At 33.2% G+C, this 26,954-nt stretch overlaps 1 protein-coding gene across 1 annotated transcript in view; it reads left to right on the forward strand.

Annotated features, from left to right (window-relative positions):
- LOC108678216 (potassium channel subfamily T member 2) overlaps nt 1–26,954 on the forward strand; it is a gene marked incomplete at its 5' end in the record, with an annotated part of 82,820 nt that overhangs the window by 26,204 nt on the left and 29,662 nt on the right. Inside the window, 8 exons of the mRNA XM_047885201.1 lie at nt 3,967–4,050; nt 8,203–8,297; nt 11,746–11,929; nt 14,237–14,401; nt 18,234–18,320; nt 19,669–19,886; nt 22,773–22,922; nt 23,404–23,804. Of these exons, the coding sequence (XP_047741157.1) occupies nt 3,967–4,050; nt 8,203–8,297; nt 11,746–11,929; nt 14,237–14,401; nt 18,234–18,320; nt 19,669–19,886; nt 22,773–22,922; nt 23,404–23,804 (1,384 nt within the window). The remainder of the gene's footprint in view (nt 1–3,966; nt 4,051–8,202; nt 8,298–11,745; nt 11,930–14,236; nt 14,402–18,233; nt 18,321–19,668; nt 19,887–22,772; nt 22,923–23,403; nt 23,805–26,954) is intronic.

A 26,954-nucleotide genomic window follows, 5' to 3' on the forward strand; every position in this document is an offset into this window, starting at 1 on the left:
ACAATACGGACATAAATATTTCCTGTATTTAGGGATATCACCATCACACAAACATACACACACACACACACAAACACACACACACACAAATGGGTGAGACTGTCCAAGTAGCGATGCACTTGTTCCCCTCAACTGTGTTCATCATCGTGACCCAATTTGGCCAGGCCTTTTTATTCAAGTTTATTATTTATTAATTAATTTATTTATTTATTTATTTATTTATTTATAGTCCTAATTAGACCAGTTTATTTATTTATTTATTTATAGTCGCCTTTTTAGTATTACGTACGCAGTGCTCGAGCTGTGGGTAAGAATATGTCACTATTTGGACAATTTAACCTATTCATTTATCATACATATTAATTCAGGAGAAAATTTAGCATGTAGGCTTCCCCCAAAAACCAATTAAGTCCAGGCATGAACGTGATCATTTACGGCTCGTGATCGTCCTTAAATCCAACCCTTAGTAATGTTTCACGAGGAAGTCAAGCTCCAGCATGGTTAACATTTAATGTTCCAAGTTTCAAGCTCTAAACTTTCCTGAAAATGTAAAAAAAATTAAAATACGTTAAACGTAAGTGCCAGATTAATAAGAATGATAAGAAATATTAAAAGAATCCATATTAAAACATTAAACAAATTAAATCTATTTTTAATACGTATACACGTAACGGTCACTCATTACTAGCCTACACTAATAACACAGGACCCCAACCTCCGTCACAACTCTGCACCAGACAATAACTAACCTAAACTTCCTGATGCGCAGACGTGAACGATCAGACTATTTTGTCTAAACTTAAAATTCCTGATTTAAAAATGAGACTTATTCGAATCCCTAACAATGTGGAGATTGTAAACAAAAAATCTGGTTTAGTTTCATCTGGCTTCCATTTCCAAATTTTTTCGAGCTTACAGTCTTTACATTTTTCGAGTAAAGTCTTTACATTTGTTTTCGAGTTTTCGAGTCTTTACATTTTTTATCTTTTCGCTGCTCCTGTGGAAGTCAGTGATCCAAATATGAACACCTTGCGTTTCACCAGATTAGTTGAAAAATATTAAATTTCTCCGAAGAAGCTGATGAAATCGAGATGGAACTTGGATACCTTTATACAGTTCTGCTATTTTAGATTGAATGTCTTCCCACCTGTGTCATCCCTAGACTGCTCATTAAAATACGATATAAAGGGTAAACAAAGCCTCTGAGATGAAAAGATAGTTTCTCATTATTTTTTCGGCATATATGTTCATTATGCATGAAGATTCCTAGCCGTTCACACTTTTAGATTAGTTTTCAATCACTCGTTATACTCATTTTTTAACAAAGAGATTATGTTCATTCAGTGTGTGCGGATTTCTTAACAGAAACAACTCTGGAATTGAGAAATAAAAGTCTTTGATGTTTTATTTACTGTAGTGTTGAGTATCGCGAATCCACAGTTCGTGTTGTTTTACAATGGAATTCTTCGTTCGCAAAGAGTTGTACTCTCTCTAATGTTGCTTGTTCACTAATCAATCGTAAGCAAACGATGCTTAGCTAAGCGGATGAATTTATTGCCTTACTGTTGTAAGCTCGAATACATGCATTTTTATTGATGTTTTTTTAAACTATTCATTCGATTTCTGATTGCTCAGCGAATTGCGTATGAATGTAGAAGGGTATAAAGTATATAAATTCTTGATTTACAAATTTCCATTTGAGAACTCTATGATTTTCATTTCAAAATTCTTCCAATATAATTTTTGTACAGCGTGAAACTTGTCATAATTAATTATTGCGGTCTTATATAATTATTAGCGCAAGTTCTTCATACTTTGATGAACTAAATCGCAATAACATTTATGTTTTTATTCCATCAAGATGAATAAAGACGTTAAGTTGAAGTGAGTTACACAAAAAGTGAGTTACGCTAAAGTGAGTTACGCTAAAGTTTAATGAGTTACGCTATTTTCCTCCTAAGTTAATAAGTAAATGACGTAGCTTTTCATGAAGTAGATTAGTCTTTGCCGAAAAAAGTGTCGTGGAGGTTATGGATGAAACTAAATGCCAAACTATTTGGATTTCTCTTATTAAACATGCAGGGGTTAGACAGAATAATGGAGCATATTACATAAGCCACGCAGCGGAGCAGGTCCACGGAGCCGACACCTAACATTTTAGAGATCATAATTTTTGAAATGCTGTAAACAATAAAAACTTGACATATTTTAATGTTTTATTGTTTATTATTGTTGCTAAATGATATATTATGTTTTTTCAGCTATTTTTAGGAAATTTTTGTGACTCTAACATCATAAAAATTACAAACCTCTCTTAATTTCAAAGAGGCCAAATTGTTGGTACCCGTATTGCAGGCACCATAGTGTGACAGAAGCTTCCCGAATGATTAACGCTTCAAGAGGTACTGTCTTGAAAGTAATGGCTGCTTTTGGAAAAGAAGGAAAAACGTCCCCAGCAAAGCACAGGTCTGGCCGAAAGTCGTAGTTGTCTGAGAGATGCCGTCGGTCTCTAAATCAAATAGTTTGGAAAAATCGGAAGATCACGTCCGTAAAAATTACAACAGACCTCAATAAACACCTACAGAACCTATTTCACATAAAAAATGTCGTCAGGAGCTGCGAATCTAGATTCTATGGAAAAGTTGCAATTAGCGAAAGTCTTTTCTCAAATACAAATGCTTTACAGCGTATAGAGTAGGGTAAACACCTTCAGAATCGGTCCCTCGAGCTGGGGGAAAATGTGATTTTCTCTGACAAATCATCGTTTACCTTTTTTCCGATCTCTGACCGAGTGTACATTGAGAGAGGGTTAAAAACAGGCTGAAAGAGGATTAAACTGGGGTCTAACTGAAAGAGGGTGTAAGCGGGTTTAATTGGATAATATACGTTTAAAAATTACTTTTTAAAGACAAAACTTATGAAGAATCCAGTGTCTCCAATAATACAGATGTACAATGAATTTCTAGTTTTATTTTCGAATATTACAAAAAAATTAATTTTTCAATTTTTTAATATATAAATTTTTTTCAAAATTATTTACTCTGTCAATTAATTCATGCATTGCCTCCGACTTCACACAAGTGTGCAAAATTTCAGGTCGATTGGAGAGGTAAAAGTGTGTTAAATATCAATTATAAGATAAGTGGCTGACAAAATTTTTTTTTTTTCAGATTTTTAATATTGAAAAAGGACATTTATTAATTTCAAAATTACTTATTTTGTCAATTGATTCATGCATTGTCCCCAACTTTACGCAAGTGTGCAAAATTTCAGATCGATAGGATAAGTAGAAGTGTGTTTAATTTCAATTATAAGATTTGTATCAGACAGACAGACAAACAACAAGAAGTGAAGTTAAAGAGAAGTGTTGTAAAAATAGGCTAAAATTCATTTGAAAATAATTCATAATTTGGTTGAATCAATGCCTCGGAGAATTGAAGCTGTAACTTCCGTAAAATGTGGACCTAATCTTTTTAAAAATACTTCGTGTATTCATAAGGTGTTTCCCTTATTGTGTCTAACTCCTGTATATTTGCTACGAATTAATTAATTACCCTATTAATGAGAAATATAATTTTAGGAATGTTTCTGAGAGACACGGAATAAATTTCGAATGGATAAGATTGCAAGGAGTACGATATAAACGAGGAGAAGCATCACATATTTCAGATGTGACGCATGCCAATAAAATAAAAATATCGTCAACAAGTTCCAAGAAGAAAACTCATCTGGCGTTAGTCATTTTAGAAGAATATGACTTACGTGCAATAAATTATTTCACTGTAACCCTTTTCTCCATCACGAGTGGGCGGCCAATATACCTACGGCGACGTCACCTACTATCACTTTCCACTATTTTCACTTTCCGCTATTTTCCTGTGTACGTTGTTGCGTGACTGAATTTTATTGCAGAAACCTTCTTGGCTGCCGTTCCTGTTCTCACTAACAAAAATTCTTTTGTTTCAGATCTGCTATCCGCCGTTACGGAACTTATTCTTACCGGCTTTCCTCAACTGCTGGTTGGCCAAACATGCGCTCGAAAATATGTTTGTGAGTATCTAGTTATATTTTTCCAATACCTAAAATTGCTGACTTATTTTATGGTTCAACGAAAAGCTCTAACAACCTCAAAAGTTTCAGGATTCTGTGACTTACTCCATAGAGAACCTAATAGCTTTAAACTTTTCATGAACTTAATTGAGGAGTTTGACCTTGTCTATAGTTCTAAGAGCCCTGACCTCTTACAAAATCTCTTACGAAAGTCGGCTTCTCTAGAGATCTGGAAATGGTCTCTTTTATTGCCTCAGGATCGTAGAAACCATGACCTACTCTAGAAACCGGTGTATGGCCTTGACTTTGTTCAACACACAAATTAACTAAAATTTTCATCCATGGGAAATTTGTAACTAATTAATTCATGCATAAAAAATAACTTTTTTTGCACAATCATCGAGACATTCAGACCATAAGACTTATCGACGAAGATGAATCAACAAAACCAAAAAATAAATCATAGATTCCCTCTTAGATCATTTATTAATAATTGCATGCCAGATCAAATCTCGTAACTTTCACTGTTCGTACTAAACTTTGATACATTCAAACAAAGTATTTACCTCCCAAAGAGAACACTTCGCACGTTATGTCTGAAGTTACGGAAGTGCTTCGTCACCATCGCGAAAAATTTCCACGGGTTGCACCATTAGGGCGAAGACTCTTGTTTTTATGGCGAAGATGAGAACTGATGGAAGAAACTGCCATCTGATGGAAGGAACTCATGGAAGAAACTGCCATCTGAGCTCAAGAATGTAAAGGCTTCCGAGTTCGCTCAGGCAGGATAGAGAAAACGCGTTGCCTTGTTAAAATTTTTCGATTCGGTAAAACGAATATTCGGGGAGCAGCCGTGATCGATATTTCTATAACTGATAATTGCGCATAGTGTACAACGTTCTAATCACAGAAAGATTGAGTGAAAAATTATTGTTATAAATGAAATTACTGAACTGCGTTAATAGTTATGTAGGTTCCCAGAACTTTACACAAATCTTAATTGAAAAAAGTAATTTAATAATTTATATAAAATAACATATTTACTTGAATGCAACTATTACATAGGTTATTGTTGATACGAAAGCACTCCACAAATCGAAAGAAAATTTTTTGTACCTCTAATTTAATTCGAATTCAGCGTTCTTACATGGAAATAACTAGCTTCAGAATTAATTAAGGTTTAAACAATATGTAATTAATTACATTTGAAATTTATTATTGATTAGACAAGAACTAATTTTTAATAAAGAAAACTGTTCTCTGAAGTATTTTAATTTCTTTTAGAAATTATTTATAATATTTTTTTGCAGTTTTGTTCTGCAATCGGTCCCAGTGTGGAGAGGCCAAAAGTTCTAAAAACAACAACTGTTGCAATTAGAAAGTTTTGTTGCCTGCCTGCAACCAACAAAACAAATTATGCGGAATGAGAGTGCCTATTTATTTTTTAATCGTTTAGTCCATATAAAATGATCGACGTGGTGTTTTTGAAATGCTATTTTCACATTAAAAATTTGCTGGTCAAGTAAATATAATCAGCGTATTTTATTGCACATTGAGAAGATCATTATTAGAATTTTTGTGAAATCATTTTAATTCAAGTTAATTAATTTGACGTTAGACTTCTCTCCTCTAACAGATTTACTTTATGTCACATTATATTTTAGTGGATCCCTGGAAATTGGTTCTGCCATCTACGTTAGAAATATTGATTATAATTTTTCTTTCTCAACCATTTTGCGTTATTCCAAATATCATGTGGACACAATCGCATTCCTCATGATACTTGCTTTTCTCCTAAATTTAATACTTCCATGTAATTTCTTCCTATTTAATTCTATTCACCTGTTATCCATGCCGTCATGTGTACGTCTCTTCAAATTTATCTTTGTAATAGTTATCACTCGAAAAAATGAGAGGCGCTTTGTCCAAATAACAATTCACTTCTTCCCCTTGTGGTTTTCATCCTGACCAGGGGCCATACTTTCATAAAAAGTTAAGAGATCGTAAGTTCATCAGCCAATCATTGACGGCCTTTCAAGCAAAATCCACCAATCATAGACAAGACAATAGAGCGTAAGTACTTACGTTCACTTAGCGAGTTTTGAAAGTATGGCCCCTAGTTGCCCGATAAAAGGGCGGTAAATTTATGCTGTGATCACATATGTGCTCGTGTTGTAAATTAGTATGTCACTATATAGACAAAATAGCCCATTTTTCTCCCGAATGCTCGTTTTTCTTTCACATCGATCCTAATTTTAAAATAAGCAAGTAACATATTCGATCGTTTCTAATTTTTAAATTGTAAGTAACCCACTTGATCGACGTCCACCAGATGGGCACAGTAAATTTGTACACTCTTATTGACATAAGTTTACAAAACATTGGACCCTTCCTTCCATACTTTTTCAATAGCATTTCACAATATATCCTTAATAGATGATTTCTTTTTTTTCAGTCGCCTTTCCTCAGTTATTTATAAATTCACTATTTCCGTCAAAAACATTTAAATTTTATTAATAAATTTCACTAACTGAACTATTCCATTCTCAAGACACATCATTAATTTTAACGATGCATTAATTCAAGATCTTTGGTGACCCTAACACTCTGCTGGTGGGTTGTTCACATCTCGCGTACCGTAGACAAGCTTTGTTATTGTCCGGCAAATTCAGCGTTATTGGTTGCCCCGTCCTCATCGATCGGCTCACCCGCTTTGTAGATTGCTAGCTACGCGTTTATAACTTCGCTGTTTTTATTTCAACGCGCACCATGAAATGATGAAAGTGTAATTACTTTCAAGAATGCAATGATATATAACTCGCGAGGGCGAACTACTCAAGGAAAAATACATAGAATTAACTTCTTTGGGTATCTTATGCACAATAATAAATTGAATTATGCGTTAAAAATGCCACTGCCCAGGTTTATTAGAATTTAAGTTCACGATTCAGAGTATTTTTGAGTAAAAAAATTCCCATGTATTGGTATTGAATGCAAATAAAGATAAAGGGTTGACCGAATATCGCTTAGTGAATAAATTTCCTTCACGTTTAACGGTACTTCTGACAGGCCCAAAATTACTTTTAGGCTAATATCATTAACATTAATTAATAATAAATTATTAATTAATAAGTATTAGCAATTGCCAAAATTATTTATTAAGGTTCAGAAATTCTATCCTTAATTCAATTTAATGATCTATAGAGCCTCTCATACTATAATAAATAAATAAATAACTACAAACTTCAATAAAAATTTCCCAATCATTACTCAATTTCTGGACAAATGAATTCCGTTAACTTAATCCATCGACTTTTTACTCCGGAAACACATTTCTCTCATGACCCAGAAAAATGTCCCACTTTTACTAAAATTTGAACTCAAAAAAAAGAAAAAAATATCTAAAAAAAGAAATCGAGTTCCGGCTTGTGGCCGCACAGTCCGCAAGAGCAAAGTTATTTTGGCTAAAGGCCAAGTCTACGGAATTTTGTGGATCATTCATCACAATTGTGGAGCAGAGACGCGAATCTTGAAAGCGCGAGTCGCCCGCAAACTGACCTCAATGGCACACTTACGAATAAGATTGCCATCTTGTAATTTATTTTACTGGCTTGACCTTTTGTTCGCCATTGACCTACTTTTCATTTGAATTTGTGCAAAATTATCAACTTTTAAGTATGGAACAAAACATCCAACCTCTCGTATCATTCCATAACTTTAATTTGAATTGCTATTTAGACTTCAATGAGGGTTTTACTTCTTTTATAATTTCGAATTTTACGAAGCGATGCAAGATATTCAAACTATTCCCGCACTAACCTTTCATGTTTCTAATATTGTAAATGAAATATTTTCATTGTTGAATTATTATGTCGACTTCTTAATGAGCGTTTTACTATTTGTATAATTTCGAATTTTACGAAGCGATGCAAGATATTCAAATTATTCCCGTACTAACCTTTCATGTTTCTAATATTGTAAATGAAATACTTTCATTGTTGAATTATTATGTAGACTTCTTAATGAGGGTTTTACTATTTGTATAATTTCGAATTTAACGAAGCGATGCAAGATATTCAAATTATTCCTGCACTAACCTTTCATGTTTCGTATATAGTAAATGAAATATTTTCATTTAAATTCTTTGTTCAGAATGACCTGCATCGGGCCATGCAGCGGTCACAGTCTGCGCTGAGCCAGCAGCTCATGATACTCAGTGCCACCTTCATGTGCCTAGTCTTTACCAGGCAAGTCATCTCAGTTATTACACCATTATTTCTTCAAAATACACCATTATTTGTTCAAAATTACCAGGCAAGTCTTCTCAGTTCTTACACCAATATTTCTTCAAAATACACCATTATTTGTTCAAAATTTTCACTTAAATTTATTTATCCTATTTACCAGGCAAGTCTTTTCAGTTCTTACACCAATATTTCTTCAAAATACACCATTCTTTCTTCAAAATACACCAATATTTCTTCAAAAATTGTCACTCAAAATTATTTATCCCAATTCCGTTCTACATTCTAAGACGGGATTGCATGAATTTATTTGTCAGCTATTTCTCTTTTCAATAGAGATAGAGTGTTTTCTCTATCTCTAACTCAAAACTCTTTTCAATGGAGTTTTTCCAAGTGAGTCTGGAAACATTTTTTGGGCAGTTTTTTGTTCGAGTTCAATTCGGGTCAGTATTATTTTCTACCTGAATTCTCTCTGTCTCCTTAGTAATATACCCTCTGCATTTGAAAAAATTTAATTTAATATTCGTTATAATAATAATACTCGTTATAATAATAATACTCGTTATAATAATAATACTCGTTATAATAAAATTAAAAACTGTAGTACAAAAATAATCACATGGTTCCGATTAGAGTCAAACGCAAGTAGAACGATATTATATATTATTCATAGCCTGCAAATGCCATTTTTCGTTACGGTTGTCTCTTCATTAATTCAGTCTACATTTACATTTAGTAAAAGTTTCTCGACCAGGTGCAGCTCTTTATCAAAGAGCATTTCAGACTCTAAGTGGTCTGAAACTTTTCTTAAATTTTATTACTGAATTCTCCGCTACGAGGAATTGGATTTTACTAGAAAGTTTTCGTGCTTTAGGCTTTTTATGGTGTTATCCCGTTAAGTTGTGAAGTTAGCAATCAAGCTCCGGAAGATTGCGAATTTATTTCGTATGCTAATTAGACCGATGATGGGTGAAAATACGCAAACTCCCACATGCGGTTTATTTGACCCACGAGCGTCATTGGTTATTTCTCCAGTATGTCAATAAGTCTTTAAAGTTTACCCTTTCCAATTCTAAGTTTTATTTTATGTTTATGCATGTTTCTTTTATTTTATATCAGTGACATTCGGCATTCAATTTAGGATCTGTTAATTACAGTTATTCCATCCAAATTTGGATAATTCATTTATTGTCATGGTTCGACCGCCAAAAACGTACGTGTGTTTTCAAGTTGAAACTCCACGAAAACTTGACAATTGCAAACAAAAATATTTTACCCTGAAGTGGTGTTGAATTTTGAACTTATGTATGACGTCACCTATTCAAAATATTTTTCCTATCTTCGTCATCAATATTTACTTCATAGTCCCGGACCTGGGGTAACATAGGCATTTCTTACCAAACATTTCTCATAATGTATGTAATCTTTTAATGGATAAAATGTCAGGGATAAACTCGGTGTCTGTTCCTATAAACTGTTTGATGAATAAATCGTCGAAAAAATTCTTTGTCTCCCCGGTTTTTTCTTGAACATCTTCCACTCTACTTTTAAATTTAGACTGTTAACATTACCGTGCTGAAATCAAAACCAGACTGTGTGACTGTTTGTTTACAAAAACGATATTTTTTTCGACCGTTGCTGGTTGTCATAATAAAATGTTCCTTGTTGAAACTCGCGTCGCGTGCATTCTCACGTGAGCATTTTACATCAGGTAAACTAGGTTTTAATCGTCTCGCAGATCTTATTGGATTAGGACTGATTATAATACTGTAAGTGAAAAATAATACAAAGTTGTACTTTGGTTTTCCTCATTACTGTCATCAATAACAGTTAATTTTATAAGGTTGATTTTGACCTCTTTCGTGAGTTATCCTTTTCAATCGATTCTTTACAAACTTGAAATTGCCTCAACAATTTTCATTGATTTAATTAGTGGTCTTCGAAGGCGAAAAAATGCGACAAATTGTCTTACTCTGTCTGAATTTTATACGCTGTCTCTATATACTTAATAGTAACTATGAATTTTCTTACTAGTCTTGCCTGAACAGAATTCAAAATAAAAACAATATGTTGCAACTCCCCTCTTATATACTTTTCTGACTGTTACCATAAGATCATAGATAATTTTCTTTTTATCTTGAATAAATTGTCCGATGTTTACATTACTTAAAACCTGTTTCTTCAATTTAAAAAGCAAGATGAAACACTTCGATAGAGTTCCTCACATATCAAGCATTAATTTTTGAGTCAAGGGAAAAGAATTTTCGAACCTTCAGCGCGATGGTAATGAGTTCTACCCGGTTGACGCGAGGGAAACCTGCGGGAATTACCTCTAACAAATCTGACGGGATTGATTAATTCCTAAGGAACAAATACGACAGAGGTTCTAAATCAGCACTGTTTATCTCAGTACATCGAGAGTTCAAAAAAAGATATTCTGCTTACGTGAAAATTAAAAAAAAAATGAAATATTCACGTACGAAAATATTATAATTTTCGAGCTTCCCGTAAAAGGATCAATAGTCGATCATAAAAAAGGATGCATTATTATTCAGCTGTCTGGCTAATTATTCTTTTATGATGCGGTATGAAGACGAAGAACACAATTTACGGAGCACGTTCCATTACATTTTGAAATATGCATTTACTAATATAGTTCAGATGAAAATTTAACTAGCCAATTATTTATTTTCAAAATTCCATTACTTATTTTCGACAATCGGGATTTTTTCTAACTAATAAACCGGCGGGAATTACCTCTAACAAATAAACCGCCGGGAATTATCTCTAGAAAATTAACCGGCGGGAATTACCTCTAACAAATAAACCGGCGGAAATTACCTATAACAAATAAACCCGCGGGAATTACCTCTAACAAATAAACCGGCGGGAATTACCTCTAACAAATAAACCGCCGGGAATTATCTCTAGAAAATTAACCGGCGGGAATTACCTCTAACAAATCTGACGGGATTGATTAATTCCTAAGGAACAAATACGACAGAGGTTCTAAATCAGCACTGTTTATCTCAGTACATCGAGAGTTCAAAAAAAGATATTCTGCTTACGTGAAAATTAAAAAAAAAATGAAATATTCACGTACGAAAATATTATAATTTTCGAGCTTCCCGTAAAATGATCAATAGTCGATCATAAAAAAGGATGCATTATTATTCAGCTGTCTGGCTAATTATTCTTTTATGATGCAGTNGCGGGAATTACCTCTAACAAATAAACCGGTGGGAGTGCACGTTCCATTACAAGGGAACGTTTAAGGTGCATGTTCATTGCATTTTGTAATATGCATTTGCTAATATAGTTTAAAGGAAAATTTGCGTAATCAATTATTTATTTTTAAAATTTCGTTAATTTTTTTCGACACTCGAAATTTTTTCTAAACTATCCGAATTGTTAATAATATTTTGATCAGAAATCGTCTCGTCTTCTGCAGTGTCTGCGGCATCCAGCACTTCCAGAGAGCTGGTCATCGGGACCTTAACTTATTCCAAGCTGTTTACTATGTCATAGTCACTTTTTCAACGGTGGGCTACGGGGACTATGTCCCTGATATCTGGCCCTCCCAGCTCTTCATGGTCATCATGATATGTGTGGCGCTCATCGTATTACCAACTCAGGTAAAACTAATTTGTAACTTCTGCTATTTAATTTGTAATAATTTAAATATAATTCTAAATAACTATTTTGGAACTTTTTCTTCTGCGATTTAATTTTTAACAATTGAAATATAATTCTAAATTTAATATTAAATAAATTGTAACGTTTGCGTGTAATTTTGCCTGTATTTCTTCCTAGCTTTGTAGGAGGTAGATCTACTGTGATCCGAGCCCAATACCATGGAACGCTTAAAAACTGCAAATAAAAGAAAAACAATGAACATCTTAGTCACGCCACTAAAATATAAATGGTATTCGGAGTTGAAACCTGCGCTGCAGTGAGTTCCTCTGGAGTGCTCATTTCATGCGCTACAACAAGGGCTACAAACGAATAAACTTTGCAAAATTGATAGATATTTCTGCGATCTATGCTCCAAATTCTTGCAGTGACCTATAAAAATATTTATAGCATTTTATGACTAAACTAATTAAGGTGATATTAAATGTTTTCCTGCATAAATTACGTGAAAATCTTATGAAATATTAATTTTATTTCATGGTTATAAGACGCACAATATGAGAAGTATTTTGTGGTCTCTCACATTTGATCGAGTATATCGAGCGCCATCTTGAGAAAGGCAGATTAGATAAACTCTTCTTCAAAGCCATTGCCAACTCTCGCAGGCCAGCTTATGAAATTACTGACAATTGTGCCACAATAAAACGTTAATTTTCATTTATATATCTATGCAAGGCTTGCAAAAAAAATCCAAACCCTGGGAGATATTCATTCGCAGCAGCGACACTGTCCACCTAAACGAATAAACGCCCCAGCGCCGTTAAACGCCCCAGCGCCGTTAAACGCCCCAGCGCCGTGACCCTAAAACTCTATACAAATTTCCAATCGATGCAGCAGACAGCATCATGTCACCCATAGAAAAGACACTACCCATGTATAGAAAAAATTCTCTAATGTTATCATTAATTCGCTGTAAAATAAAGTCCGACAAGCAAAACTCAAATCCTCGATTAATAAGTTACGTAGAAATTATAATGTTAAACAGGAAATGAAGTTTAGGGTAAATGCATCGTTATAATAAGCGGTGCATATTAAGTGTTTATAAAATGCGTTGAATTATTTTGTGTATTCTCAATAATTTCATACCTGATCTCCGATTAAATTTTGCTGATATTTTCTTTTCGTATCGGAATTTACAATATTATTATGTATCATTAATGCCTTCAATTAAATTTAATAATCACTTTTATTATGTATAAATGATATCATCAGCGTTATATATAATCTTATGCATTTTTTTCAACACGGCATTTGGGAATGTCGGTTGATCACATCTGAAATGTTGTTATCAGCGTATTTACCAGAAAATAAAGCAGTCATTATCAGCAAAATCAACAGAAAATAGAGCACTGTTATTATCAGCGAAATTACCAGAAAATCAAGCAATGTAATTATCAGCGAAATCACCAGAAAATAGAGAAATGTTATCATCAGCAAAATTAACAGAAAAGAAATAAGTTTTTCGCAATTAATAATGAAGTTGTTCAATAGTCTACGGAAAATACTCCGAATATTTAATTACTCCAATGGGATGACACAGCCAATGAGGCTCTTATGTCTATTGATTCGTTGAGTGTATCGATGCACTTTTATCAGTTCTAACTTCGATTAAGGTTTAAATGATCTATATTTAAGTGAAACAACTTTTGTGATAATTAATTTTTGCATTGCTCGTGTTTCGCAGTTTGAGTTGATGGCGTTCATATGGATGGAACGTGCGAGATTGGGCTAATCTTTACCCAGAATATTCAATTAATTTTTAAACAAACTATATATAAATAAAACAAATTTTGCGATAATTAATTTTTACATTGTTCGTGTGTGGCAGTTTGAGCTGATGGCGTTCATATGGATGGAACGCGCAAACCTGGGCTCATCTTTATTCAATATATTCAATTAATTTTTAAACAAACTATATATAAATAAAACAACTTTTGTTATATTAATTTTTATATTGTTCGTGTTTCGCAGTTTGAGCAGCTGGCGTTCACATGGATGGAACGCGAATTATTTTAAATTAAATTAAAGTTTAAATGAACTATATTTAAATAAAACATCTTAACATCTTTTATCAAAATTAATTTTTGTATTGCTCGTGTGTGGCAGTTTGAGCAGCTGGCGTTCATATGGATGGAACTCGCAAACCTGGGCTCATCTTTACCCAATATATTCAATTAATTTTTAATCAAACTATATATAAATAAAACAACTTTTGTTATATTAATTTTTATATTGTTCGTGTTTCGCAGTTTGAGCAGCTGGCGTTCACATGGATGGAACGTAAGAAATTAGGCGGGAGTTACTCGGCGCACCGCGCGCAGAGTGAGAAGCACGTGGTGGTGTGCAGCACCAACCTCCAGGCCGACGCAATAATGGATTTTCTCAATGAGTTTTACGCACATCCTCATTTACAAGTAAGATAATATGATTAAATGTAAGATAATATGCTAAAGTGTAAGATATTATGCTAAGGTGTAAGATAATATGCTAAGGTGTAAGATAATATGCTAATTGTATAATATGCTGAAGTGCAAGATAGTACAGTGAATTGTAAGATAACATGCTAAAGTATAAGATAATATGCTAAAGTATAAGATAATATGCTGAAGTGTAAGACAGTGTGCTAAGGTGTAAGATAGTATGCTAAAGTATAAGATAGTATGTTAAAGTGTAAGATAGTTTGCTGAAGTGTAAGACAGTATGCTAAAGTGTAAGATAGTATGCTATAGTGTAAGATAGTTTGCTGAAGTGTAAGACAGTATGCTAAAGTGTAAGATAGTATGCTAAAGTGTAAGATAGTATGCTGAAGTGTAAGATAGTATGCTGAAGTGTAAGATAACATGTTGATGAGGAACTACCTCTGCCACTAGAGAAACTCTCTCATACAGGTTAAGTTCATATAAAGCACTGAGTTATCGCACAAATATATCAAGAACTGGTATGTACAGTGACATGTGGAAAGTCCTTACCAGTGCGTAACTAAAACATGAATGAACTTACGATTGAATTGATGAAAACCTCAAGTCCGGAAAAGTCTGAATGAATACGCAAAACTCTAATCGCAAACTAAATAACTAAATGACTAAAAATGATAAATTCTGATTTGTAGAAATTGATACTAATTTCTTAATATTGTTGAGATGTACTATAATATGTTAATATGTAAGATACTGTGAAAAGATATAAGATAATATGCAAAGGTGCCTAGATATTACATTTAAGATAGTATGTTAAGGTGTTAGATAATATTACATATAAAAACATGCCAGGAAATTCCGTCTCGGATTACATCAATGAAGGCTGTGCACATATGCGAAGTGATGTTTTATTACAAACTTCCATTGAGTAAGATGTGACGTACATTAGGCGATTTTTGCATTTATTGTTTGTATTCAATATGATGTTATTTCCCTAGCGGATTTTTTCGTTTAAAAACTCTTTTTGTGCTTTAATTCCTGTATAGATTTTTTTCATTTTCAAGTTGAATAATTGAGAGTTTTGCATATTTTCGTATACAAACGTATTGTGTTCATCAAAATTGATCGAAAATCGTTAAAATTAGGAGCATCTCTTTGAGTTCTATAAAAAAGTGAATCTTTTTGTATATGAATCTATTGTTTGTCATTTGCTTGATTTCGTTGAAAAAAATAACCTGTCATGCTTGTGGTTTGTAAGGCCAGACAGCAGTGTTCGCAGGTCCTACGACAAACGAAGCTAAAACTCGGCGCATATTACGGAGATTTGTCTCTGAATTTGTCTCACGAGGAAAGTCTCCGAATAGCTTCAGTCTTATCCAAAATAATGTTCTCGTTAAGAAAACATATGAAAATCCCAGATAATGTTGTATTATATTTCATTAAATGTGATAATTTAAGTAATTTGAGTTGTTCGGTATCATTACACAGGCTCTGCAGTTGGCACTATGCTAGTTTTTATCTGAACCTTATCAAAAATATAAATTATTTTAATTACGATCAGCTATCACGTGCACTTAACTTCCTAGTTTCAGACGTTCTATCATTTATATTTTATTTTGTGTTTTCCGAATCCGTTCTCCAGAATATCAAAATTAAATAATTAATTTAATAAATAATTTTTACTAAAATTAAATCATCAACTAGATTTTTATGAGATTTGTTCATGTTACCTGACCACAATCTCCCAAAAACTAGACCATTCTATTCATATTCACTGTGTTTACATTCATCGTGTAAACATTAACCGGGCTCTCGTTCACTTTGTTCACATTCACCCTGTTCACATTCATTGTGTTCACGTGCTACATGTTCACAATCACCGAGTTCACATCAAATTTATTCACAATCGCCGTGTTTACGTTGACTTTGTTTACATTCAATTCACGTTCACTATGTTCACGTTCACCATGTTCACGTTCACCATCTTCACGTTCGCTATGTTCACATTCACCATGTTTACCTTCACTGTATTTATTCACACAAGCTCCCGAGACACAACCTAATGAGATCCGAAACTTGCTTTCATAGGCCCTGTTATCCCTGCGTTGACTTGAATCATTCCCTTAATCTTCAAGCTTAACTTTGCAGGGCTATTGTTCTTGAGACTTTGCACTGCTGAATAGTTAGATGAATACACAGATGTGTACACACGTCTATATGCATGTTCGTTGTTTACATCTATTTGTATAGAGGCATAGATGTGTATGCTCGTCACTGGAGTGTTTCGAGGGTGATTACATGATTGCAAGATTTGCATATCTCAGATGTTGCCTCAGATGGCGAGAATCGTACTTGTCTCAGCATGTGAGATACGTAGGTGTCTCAGCATGTGAGATACGTAGGTATCTCAGCACGTGAGATACGTGGGTGTCTCAGCATGTGAGATACGTAGGTGTCTCAGCATCTGAGACACGTACGTTCTACCTGTTGTAAATGAACTTGGGTAAAATGAGTGAAAGTGGGTGAAAAAAGAGATTATACTTTTGCCTACGGACCTGAGGAAATATTCTCTTGGATGTCTCAGTTTTTCAATGTGTGACTAATCGATTTTGTGTATTCAAAGGGTTGACTAACCTATTCGATCATACGACTATATCTTTTTCTAATGGCCTATATTTTTTCAGTTATTCAATTTGTGATCAATAACTTTTTGTAATCTCATACTTTTTAATTTTTTAAACATTTTTTATCCTCTCGTATATCTTAGTTCTTTAATTCGAGAAAAATTTATATTTCTATACTCTCCGCTGTTTCAGTTCATTGTACTTTGATCTAATTTATCCCATTCTCTTGGATATCTTAGTTATTCGATCTGAGAACAATACCTTTAAATGCAGTAATATCTAAAGCTATTTTCCTCAAAACAATATCTTCATTGAACAATATCTATTGTTCCTGATAATCTCTTAGCTTTCCCAATTCTTCAATCCATTAAAAATCTTTCATTCTCTGTGCATGTTCTATGACTAATCCTTCATCGTTATTACCTTGCTTTAAGGTTGAACATTTTTAACATCCAAGGATCCTGTTTGAAGGCGAGTTAAACAAAATTTTCCTAGTGAGTTCGCACGCACATCGTAAATAATATAGTCAAGTTACAAATTCGGAACGAATTTGAAATTTTAATGGAAGCTAAATGTTCATTAAGCACTGATACATGAAATCGGAATAATATTTAATTTTATATTTGTTCCATTCAGAGAACATATTCGCGAATTGTCATCTCTATTTAGACGGACATAGCTAGGTTAGTTTGTATGCAAATCAATACGTGATGGATAAGAACTTTGCTTGAAACCCTTATTTATTTATTTGTTTATTATTATGTATCGTCGCACTAAATACTCAAGAAACCCGAACCAATATCGCGATCTTAACCATGAAAATATCCCTATAAGTTTATTTATGCGCTGAATATTTTTAAAGTAAATCCTTAGGCCTTCCTATTTTTGCTTCAATAAATCAATAAGGCAGATACAATATCGTGATTGCACTTTTTACCCGTTTTGTCTTGCAGGATAACGAATGCACAATATTTGCTAGATTCAGCTATCTTGGGGGCTTTTTTCGTTGAGCGAATTAATTTTCAGCCCTGAAACAGCCCTGATGAAAACAGCTGAATCGCTTGCATTAATGTTATGAATTGAATGCCAAACTAGCTTTCCACTTTTTCTTACTGGTTTTACTGTTATTGCTGATCTATTTACTTGAATTTCTTCTAATTGTAGTAAGTAGATGAGTAATAATATTGATTTTTTCATATTTTCAGGACGGAGACTTGACGAGGGCGAGAATGAGTGAAGCTGAAGCCTGCTTCATTTTAGCGGCTCGCCACTACGCTGATAAAACCGCGGCCGTACGTTACAATAACTATTTTATGCTTGCTATTTATTATGTTTGCGGTTATTTATTACGTTTGATCGTCGTTATTTATTATTTTTGTACGTTATTTATTGTGTTTGGCCGATATTTATTATTTTCTGCTCGTTATTTATTATTTTCTGCTCATTATCTATTATTTCTGCTCGCTCTTTATAATTTTCTGCTCGTTATTTATCATTTTCTGTTCGTTATATATTATGTTTGCCGTTATTTATTACGTTTGGTCGTTATTTATTATGTTTGCTCGTTATTTTTTACTTTCTACTCGTTATTTATTATTTTTTGTTCGCTATTTATTATTTCCCGCTCGTTATTTATTATTTTCTGCTCGTTATATGTTGTGTTTGCCGTTATTTATTACGTTTGGCCGTTATGTATTATTATTGCTCATTATTTATTATTTTCTACTCGTTACAGTATTTATTACTTTCTGTCCGTTATTTATTATTTTCTGCTCGCTATTTCTTATTTTCTGCTCGCTATTTCTTATTTTATGCTCGCTATTTCTTATTTTCTGCTCGCTATTTCTTATTTTCTGCTTGCTGTCCATTATTTTCTGCTCGGTATTTATTATGTTTGTTCGTTATTATTATGTTGTCAATACAGTCCCCAGGTGCTGGCGATTAAACTGCTTTGAGCAAATCAACAATCCTAATTGCTATCGCTTAGTATTGTTTTTTTAGGAAAATCGCAAGCTTGAACTGCTTTCATGCCGGTTTGATGAATGATTCGTGTAAACTATAATGAATTCCATATTCTCTAATATTAATGAATTCTAATTCTATAATAGTCCAAATGAAATAAATTAATGTAGAGTTAAATCTAAGCAACTCGTATGCACACAATCTGTTCCTTGCTTCAACAATATGAATTTGGGTATCTTTATATTGATATAAATATATAAATAATTCTATTATTGTAACGATGTGTACACAGAAAATATTATTATCGCATAATAAGTTCAGGCATCTTTCTTAATTGGTACACAGACGAAAAATTGTACCAAAATACGTTTTGTATTTTTTCTTTTGCATTTTTTCTCTTGTGCAACTGCGTAGAATTAACAAACTTGTTGGATCAATGAACCGTTAAAACTGTTTTTATTCAATACTGCAACACAATAGAAAAGTCAAGATAAAGTTTCTTATCAGCACTCGAAGGTATAATTAATGATTTGACTATATTTAATTCACAACCAGTTGCAATTAACCTTTCTTTTTCGTCAAAATCGAGCCTTTTTTCATTCACAAACTACTTGTTCCAAGGATTTGTAATTTCTTTTCAAAAATAAAACCGTTGCAAATTTTTCACACAATCCTCAGGATGAGCACACGATCCTGCGATCCTGGGCAGTGAAGGACTTTGCACCGAGCATCCCTCAATACGTGCAGATTTTCCGACCAGAGAACAAATTACACGTCAAGTTCGCTGAGCACGTCGTGTGTGAAGACGAATTCAAGTACGCGCTACTGGCCAACAACTGCATGAGTCCTGGCATATCAACACTCGTTACTCTGCTGCTGCATACTTCAAGGGGACAGTGAGTCTATAGATGGTGTTCATAATGTTTATTATAATTTAGGTATATGTGCATTGATAATTATAGTATATTCTAATTAATCTGGCATATCAACCCTCGTCACTCTGCTGCTGCATACTTCAAGGGGACAGTGAGTCTATAGATGGTGTTCATAATGTTTATTATTAAAATTTAGGTATATGTGTATTGATAATTATAATATATGCTAATTAATTAATTATCAATAAATATTAATTTATGTATTTTTCCATGTAATTATCCTAGAATACTATTATTGATTAATATTTAAAAATATTCGTCAATATCTCATAATAGTGAGCATATTTTCCCGTCAAAAACGGAACATTCCTTGAAGTATTTTTAACCTTTCATCCCAGAAAGGTAATTGATTTTATTTCTTAAACATTTCGATTCGTGACCCTTCCCCCCTAACAAAATTCGGGGTATGCTTCAGCCTCCGCCCCAGAGTTACTATAACATATATGTTCGCATAGAAGTTATTCTGGGTCAGTTGGCCAACTGATCGCAATCAGCGACTAGTCAGAACCTCCTGGCCGACTTTATGGTCTCCTGAGCGTAGGGCAAGAGTTGGCAGAATCCATTCAGTCCCCTCACCAGGCTCTGGTAGCTCTCTGATTCGGGGATCGGAATGTAGACCAAAAAGCGGACATAGAGAAGCTGATTTACGTTCGGTCCGAGTCCTAGGCGGTTCCTAATTCAGGCTCGCCACCAACTCAAAATTTTGATATAGGGCCACTTTCATCGAAAATCATTTGATACTTTCGATTTTTTAAAGTGTATTTGTTGAATGATTTCGAAAATTGTGATTTTGGGGTTGCAAGATAAAGCAAGTACTAAAAACATTCTTGAAGTTTTAACTTGAACTATTGAATCACCAACTCTGTATTTCATTGCTTAAAATATTTATCTAAAAGGCAAATTGTGATTACAGTTCAGAGCGTGAACAATTTTGTAGGGAACTAATCCCACGCATATGGAAAGTGACATTGTAAGAGATATATTTTCATATTGCCGACAAACCTATAGAATATTTATCGATGATCGTAAAGTACGAACGAGTCCATTTGCTAATTGCTATCGATTGTAGCAACGGGAGGCTTTTGGCCTAACCGAGTGGTCCGTTTGCCTGCGTTCAGTTTGCGACGTTTCGGCAGCGACTTCCAAGCGACTATTGAATCACATATTATATTCAATTTTCTTTCAAGTAATTTTCAAATATAAATTGAACTTAGGCGGAAATATCGGATCGCAAAAAACATTTCTTCCTGATTATGGAGGTGCATTGACTTGATCGCATTTGCTCACAGAATTCGTGTGTAAATTTCACGTAAAATATTCATGTTTGCGTATTGTGCAAATTTGATTCTCTCGATTCAAGGACTTAAAATATCTAAAGAATCCCTAGAACTCTTTTTCAAATGCACTCTTTAAAAATAGCTAATCAATTTTAACGTTTTTTTCTCGGACTTATCATGGCGATAAAGATTTAACTAGTACGATTTATGACCTCAATTTTGAGATAATAATTTTTAACGCGTTTTGTAGCGTATTTGATGTTAGATAGTATAATTTAACTAGTACGATTTAAGACCTGACCTCTTGTGACACGTCATGAATGTTTAACGTTAGTGAGGTCCGTAGGTCTTTGTTAAAAGCCTTGCTTATCGGATCCGCATTAGCAATGCAAAAGCTGGGGCAGCCATTCTCCAGCGACGTAAACTTAAAGCTGAAAATCTAGCTTGTTGCCAGGTTGAATTTCTTCTTTACTTTTGTTCATGGTAAGCGAACATTGTTAATTTATTTTTATTCTAAGTTTTAGTTTATTTAATTTTTATTTAATTCACTAAACCTTTCGAGCTTACTGTTACGAAAAAAAATTTGGATGTAGAAAGCATAGTATTTGGGATCAGAGTAAAGCTAATTTAAACATCTCTTAAACGGTGAATTCTATCAATGCTCTTCTGAAGGCTGCATTTTCTGCCATATTAGCTGGTACATTTCAATAAATATATTGCACATCATATAGTGGTGGAAATACAGTACAAAATACTTTTATCCCAGGATCTTCAGCCAATATTATCATATAGATCTATTTTTCATTCCTCATAAGCAGATGAATTTATGATTAAGCAGATTTATATGCTACCAAAAGACTTTTAATTGGCATCGTATGTACTATTTAAAACTTGCAAATAAGTTAACGTGCATATCGTTAGGTAAACGTGTATAAATTCACACCACCTCCGAGTCGTTTGGAATACGCTTGAGAATTTGCACTCCATTCTGCGCCACGTTGATGCATGGTTTCTGGGCGCGACATTCTGGTCTCTTTTTTATCCCATAAATAACGTTCTGGATCAACGGTAAATGCGTCTGCATTTCCCAAGTCAAGTACCAAAGATATGTGGGCTTTATGTCATCATGAACGCAAATGCTCACAAGAAACTGAACTTTGCGCTAGGTTCTTCCTGCCAAGACAATTTCGCTAGCAAGTGCAGAATATCTCGAACTCGATAACTTTTTAATTTTTTTAGTACATACTTTGTCGTTCTAAAATCACACAAACATTTATCACTTTCTAATGAAATCAAAAGCATTTTTTCCGACTCATTCTCCCAAGAAACCAATTTTTAAAATCCAGTTTAACAACAAAACATAATTTTTCTGTTCACTAAACACGCGATTTCCCTCAATACTAAACCTGCCACTAGCGCTATTTTGGTCCATTCCGTGATAATATAATGATATTATAGCTGATTATCAAGTGATAATATCAATAATACAATGATATTATCACCTAATAATATTATATCAATAATATTATATTATCACACTCACCGATAATATAATATTATATTTTTGCAGGGAAGGTCAGGCCTCGCAAGAAGCATGGCATCGACTTTATGGTAAATGTTCCGGCAATGAAATCTACCACATCAACCTTAAAGACTCGCGATTCTTCGGGGAGTACGAGGGCAAAAGCTTCACATACGCTTCGTTCCACTCACATAGAAAGTGAGTGAAGATATAACTCATGCCATGTGTCTTTGATGTGTGTAAAGATACTAGCAATGGCCACGTGATACCAGCCATCGCCAATAATATGTCTTGTTAGATGGCTGAATTATTTGTTTGATTGCTGAACGATTTATTAGATAGCTGAATGATTTGTTATATGGTTTAATGATTTATTAGATTGCTGACTAATTTATTAGATTGCTAAATGATTTGTTAGATGGCTGAATAATTTGTTAGGTGGCTATATAATTTGTTGGATGGCTGAATTATCAATTAGATGACAGAGTAATTTATTAGATGACTATATAAATTGCGAGATGGCTGAATTATTAATTAAAAAGCCGAATTATTTGTTGGATAGAGGAGTGATATGAAAGATGGCTGCATGATATTTTAGATATCTGAATGATTTATTACCTAATTAATCGATTTATTTGAACCTGATTTTGAATTCGAACAATCGGTCAACCGTGTGCAGGTTTGGCGTAGCGTTAGTAGGAGTCCGTCCAGCGGAACTGCCCGAGTTTTACGAAGACACGATCTTGCTGAACCCCGGACCACGACACATCATGCGGAAGACGGATGTGTGCTTCTACATGAGCATCACCAAGGAAGAAAATAGCGCCTTTGTGGTGGGAAATACGAACAGTCAAAACCCAACCGCGTCCACTATGGCTGATGGACGAAGAATATCCAACACAGGGATGGAGAGCACTGCTTATGTATCCAACACTAAATCCACGGAGCAGCAACTGGGTGGAGATGAAGCTGCTAGTGGTGAAGAAAAAACCACGGGAGATCGTCGTGGTGAAGAGGATGTGGAGAAAGGACTTATTGCCGAAGAATGTGAAGAAAGAGCTCGAGCCACCACGAGATCGGGTAAGGTTTGCACGTTCCACGGGTGTTACTTTGTCATATTTTAGTCCGTATTTTCTATTCTTGCTGTCTTTTCTTGGTGTTTAGTCGGTGTCAGAATTTAAGTATTGTGTCATTTTGTGCATTTCTATGTATTGTACATTTGTGATTATGATTTATTAAGGATTTCTGCGTCGATGATACTAGCTGTTTTGTGTCTTGATGATTCGAAAACATCAATGATCATTGAAACGCTGCTGATTCGAGTACAAATTTTGCTGTTGTGATTACCTGCCAAAAGCAATTTCCAGTATACCGAGATTTTCCTTGAAGCGAACATTTTGTTTTTTACTCAATTTTCTTTTCATTGTTTAAATTGTGTGCTTATGAAAAATTTCGGTAATTTTGTCACTCATATCTAACTTTTTCAATTAAAAATTTTAAAATATCTGGAGAAACGCCATCATAATGATAAATGAAGGTTTTAATCTCTAAATTTTTCCAGATTATCCTGAAACTAATTTATAAAGAATTTTATTACATATGAATTATTTTAAAAATTAATTGAGCATTTTCCTTTACTTTAAGGCGAACCCAGCGAGCTTTGCGAGATTAAAGTTAATGGTCTCGACGGTAGGATTTACTGCCTATTCATTTTGTTAATTTCAATCCTATATTAATCTTGACTAATTAAATACAAGTATACAGTCAGAGTATCGTTAGCATGTTTTTACAAAATATCTTTAGCGAATTTCGGATAACGTGCGCTTATAAAATTCAAAAGCAATAAACAATTTGTACCATAATATAAATTTTTATTTAGATTGAATTTTTCCTTTATTGAATTCGAATTTACGATTGGCATTGTCCATCTAAAATTTACGAACAATTTGCCTTTTTTATCATTCCTATATTTACCTGTTGATTATATAATTCTTGAATTAAAATAGCTCCCGCTTAGACCGCTTACATTGTTCTAAGTAGACGAAAATATTCTACTCATGTTTAAAGTCGGCAATATCCAAATTAAAATATAGACTACTCATACCTCTAGTAGGATATATTTTAATTTTTCTCTATCATTTTTAGCATTTATCTTACTAGTCAGGGCAGATGATTGTCATAGATTTCATTGCAAAAATATAGTTTATCTTATGACGATCTTTTCTTTTTAAAGTCATTACAATTTATAGAGACTGCCTGTTGTTTTAGTTAACAGCTTTTATTTTAAGTGACTGCCAATCTTCTGAATCATACTATTCATCATTTCATCACTTTTTATTCAATATATGATACTCTTTGAATTATGTTTGTTCCTAGGATGATTCCAGGATCAAATTATCGTTTTCTTAAAGCAATTATAATAAATTTAATTCCCATGATGTTGATGCAAATAATAAAAAATAAATTAATAATGAATAAATAATAATTATTAATAATAAATTTCTATAGATATTCTGTGAACTTTTTTCAGTTTTTAGTTATGCTTTTATTCGTAATTTATTACAGATCGATTATACATAAATGTCTTCGAATAATCGAAGAATTAATTCGCCTTTAATATTTTAATAACCGCCTTCATTTGCCTAAAACTTCATAATACAATTAATTATTTTCGGTATGTAGAGTTATAAAATTGTTGACATCTTTTTAGAGTAAAGATATATCTTGTTACTGGCTCAAATTATGTACAAAATGTATAGACACTTGCATCGTTCTCACGTAAATTCTTAACAAACATGTTGTTTGAATTGTTTACAAATCATTACATATTTGTTCCTGCAACATATTTTCGTGACTACATTTTTTGCCAAATAATATTATGTATATTATGGCAAAAATTTTAATTTTGTCAAATATATTATGGCACAAATTTTAGTCACGAGAATATGTTGCACAATATATTCAATATACGAACAAAAATAAAATTTGATGTAATTATTAAATAAATCAAACATATATGTTCATTTCTTTGGTCGAATTTGCAAAAATAAATCATTTATTCTCAAAAGCTAAAACTTTAAAGAATAAAGAAACATCATTTGTTTTGTGGACATCGCCTTGAGTTCACTCCGTGCCTAACGATGCCACTAATTTGCACTCAAATTTGCACTCAAGCTCGGTATAATTAAGAAACTTTTTCACTGCAATTTTTACTATTGCATTGCACTCTTGGAAAACAATTATATAAATCATTTTCATTTTAACTCAATTTATTCATTTGATTTTGTGTGATTGTAATTTAACAGTTATTTTCTTTGTACTATCTCTTAACTTGTAATTTCCTCGCATCGTTTGTTAACTAGATTTAGTTCATTTTGTGCACATTTTTCTCTGCTTATTATTTTCAGTGATTGTCTTTACTTCACTTTCTCTTCCCCTTGCACTATTAGCTATTATTCTTGGCTCCCATATTGTAATTCTTGGTAATATATCTGTAAAGTATTTCTTTATCCCTCAGGAAACTGTTATAGTATTCTGTCATAATGTAAACTATTTGAACTTTAAACTATCCTCTCCGCAACACATTTATCTCAGTAGTTGTAGTATAAAAGCATCTATTTTGAAGTGTACCGTTCACTAACATCCTGTTAAGGACGTAACAGTTGACTTAGCTTTTCGTACTTCTCATGGTATTTACAAATGTCTCGTTTGACATTCTACGTCGTATTGCACTTGCGATAAAGTCTCCAAGGAATTGTCATTTTCATTTGATACTTTTGAGAAATAAAATCCTAAAATTTGAATTTTATGGCCGAATAATTTAGCATGCACCTGGTTAGGTTTAGCATCGTCAGTGTTCGCTTTCTAAAGCTGAACTAGATTCGTATTCAATTTTATTTCCTGATTAAACAATACTCTTAATTCTCTCTTCTTTGCATAGGAGTAATTTTGGGTAGTACGCAAAAATTTAAATGTTTCTTATTGGTACAATCAAGTTGGACAAATTTATACACGTACAATCAAGTTGAATAAAATGGTAGTTAAAAAAATCTCAAGATTTGTTTTTCTTTTTTTGCCTTTTTTCTGGAAACATCGGATTCTATCAAAATTGTGTTTCTACTTTTAAATAAGTTTTCAGTTTCAGTAGTATTTTGTTAGCGCTGGGTTTTTCTAATAGCCTCGAATTACTTTAAAATATTAACTTTCTGCACAATTCTCAATTCCTTGGAA

The sequence above is a fragment of the Hyalella azteca genome, unplaced genomic scaffold (assembly GCF_000764305.2).
Source record: "Hyalella azteca isolate HAZT.00-mixed unplaced genomic scaffold, Hazt_2.0.2 contig17292, whole genome shotgun sequence".
In the NCBI taxonomy this organism is placed as follows: Eukaryota; Metazoa; Arthropoda; class Malacostraca; order Amphipoda; family Hyalellidae; genus Hyalella; species Hyalella azteca.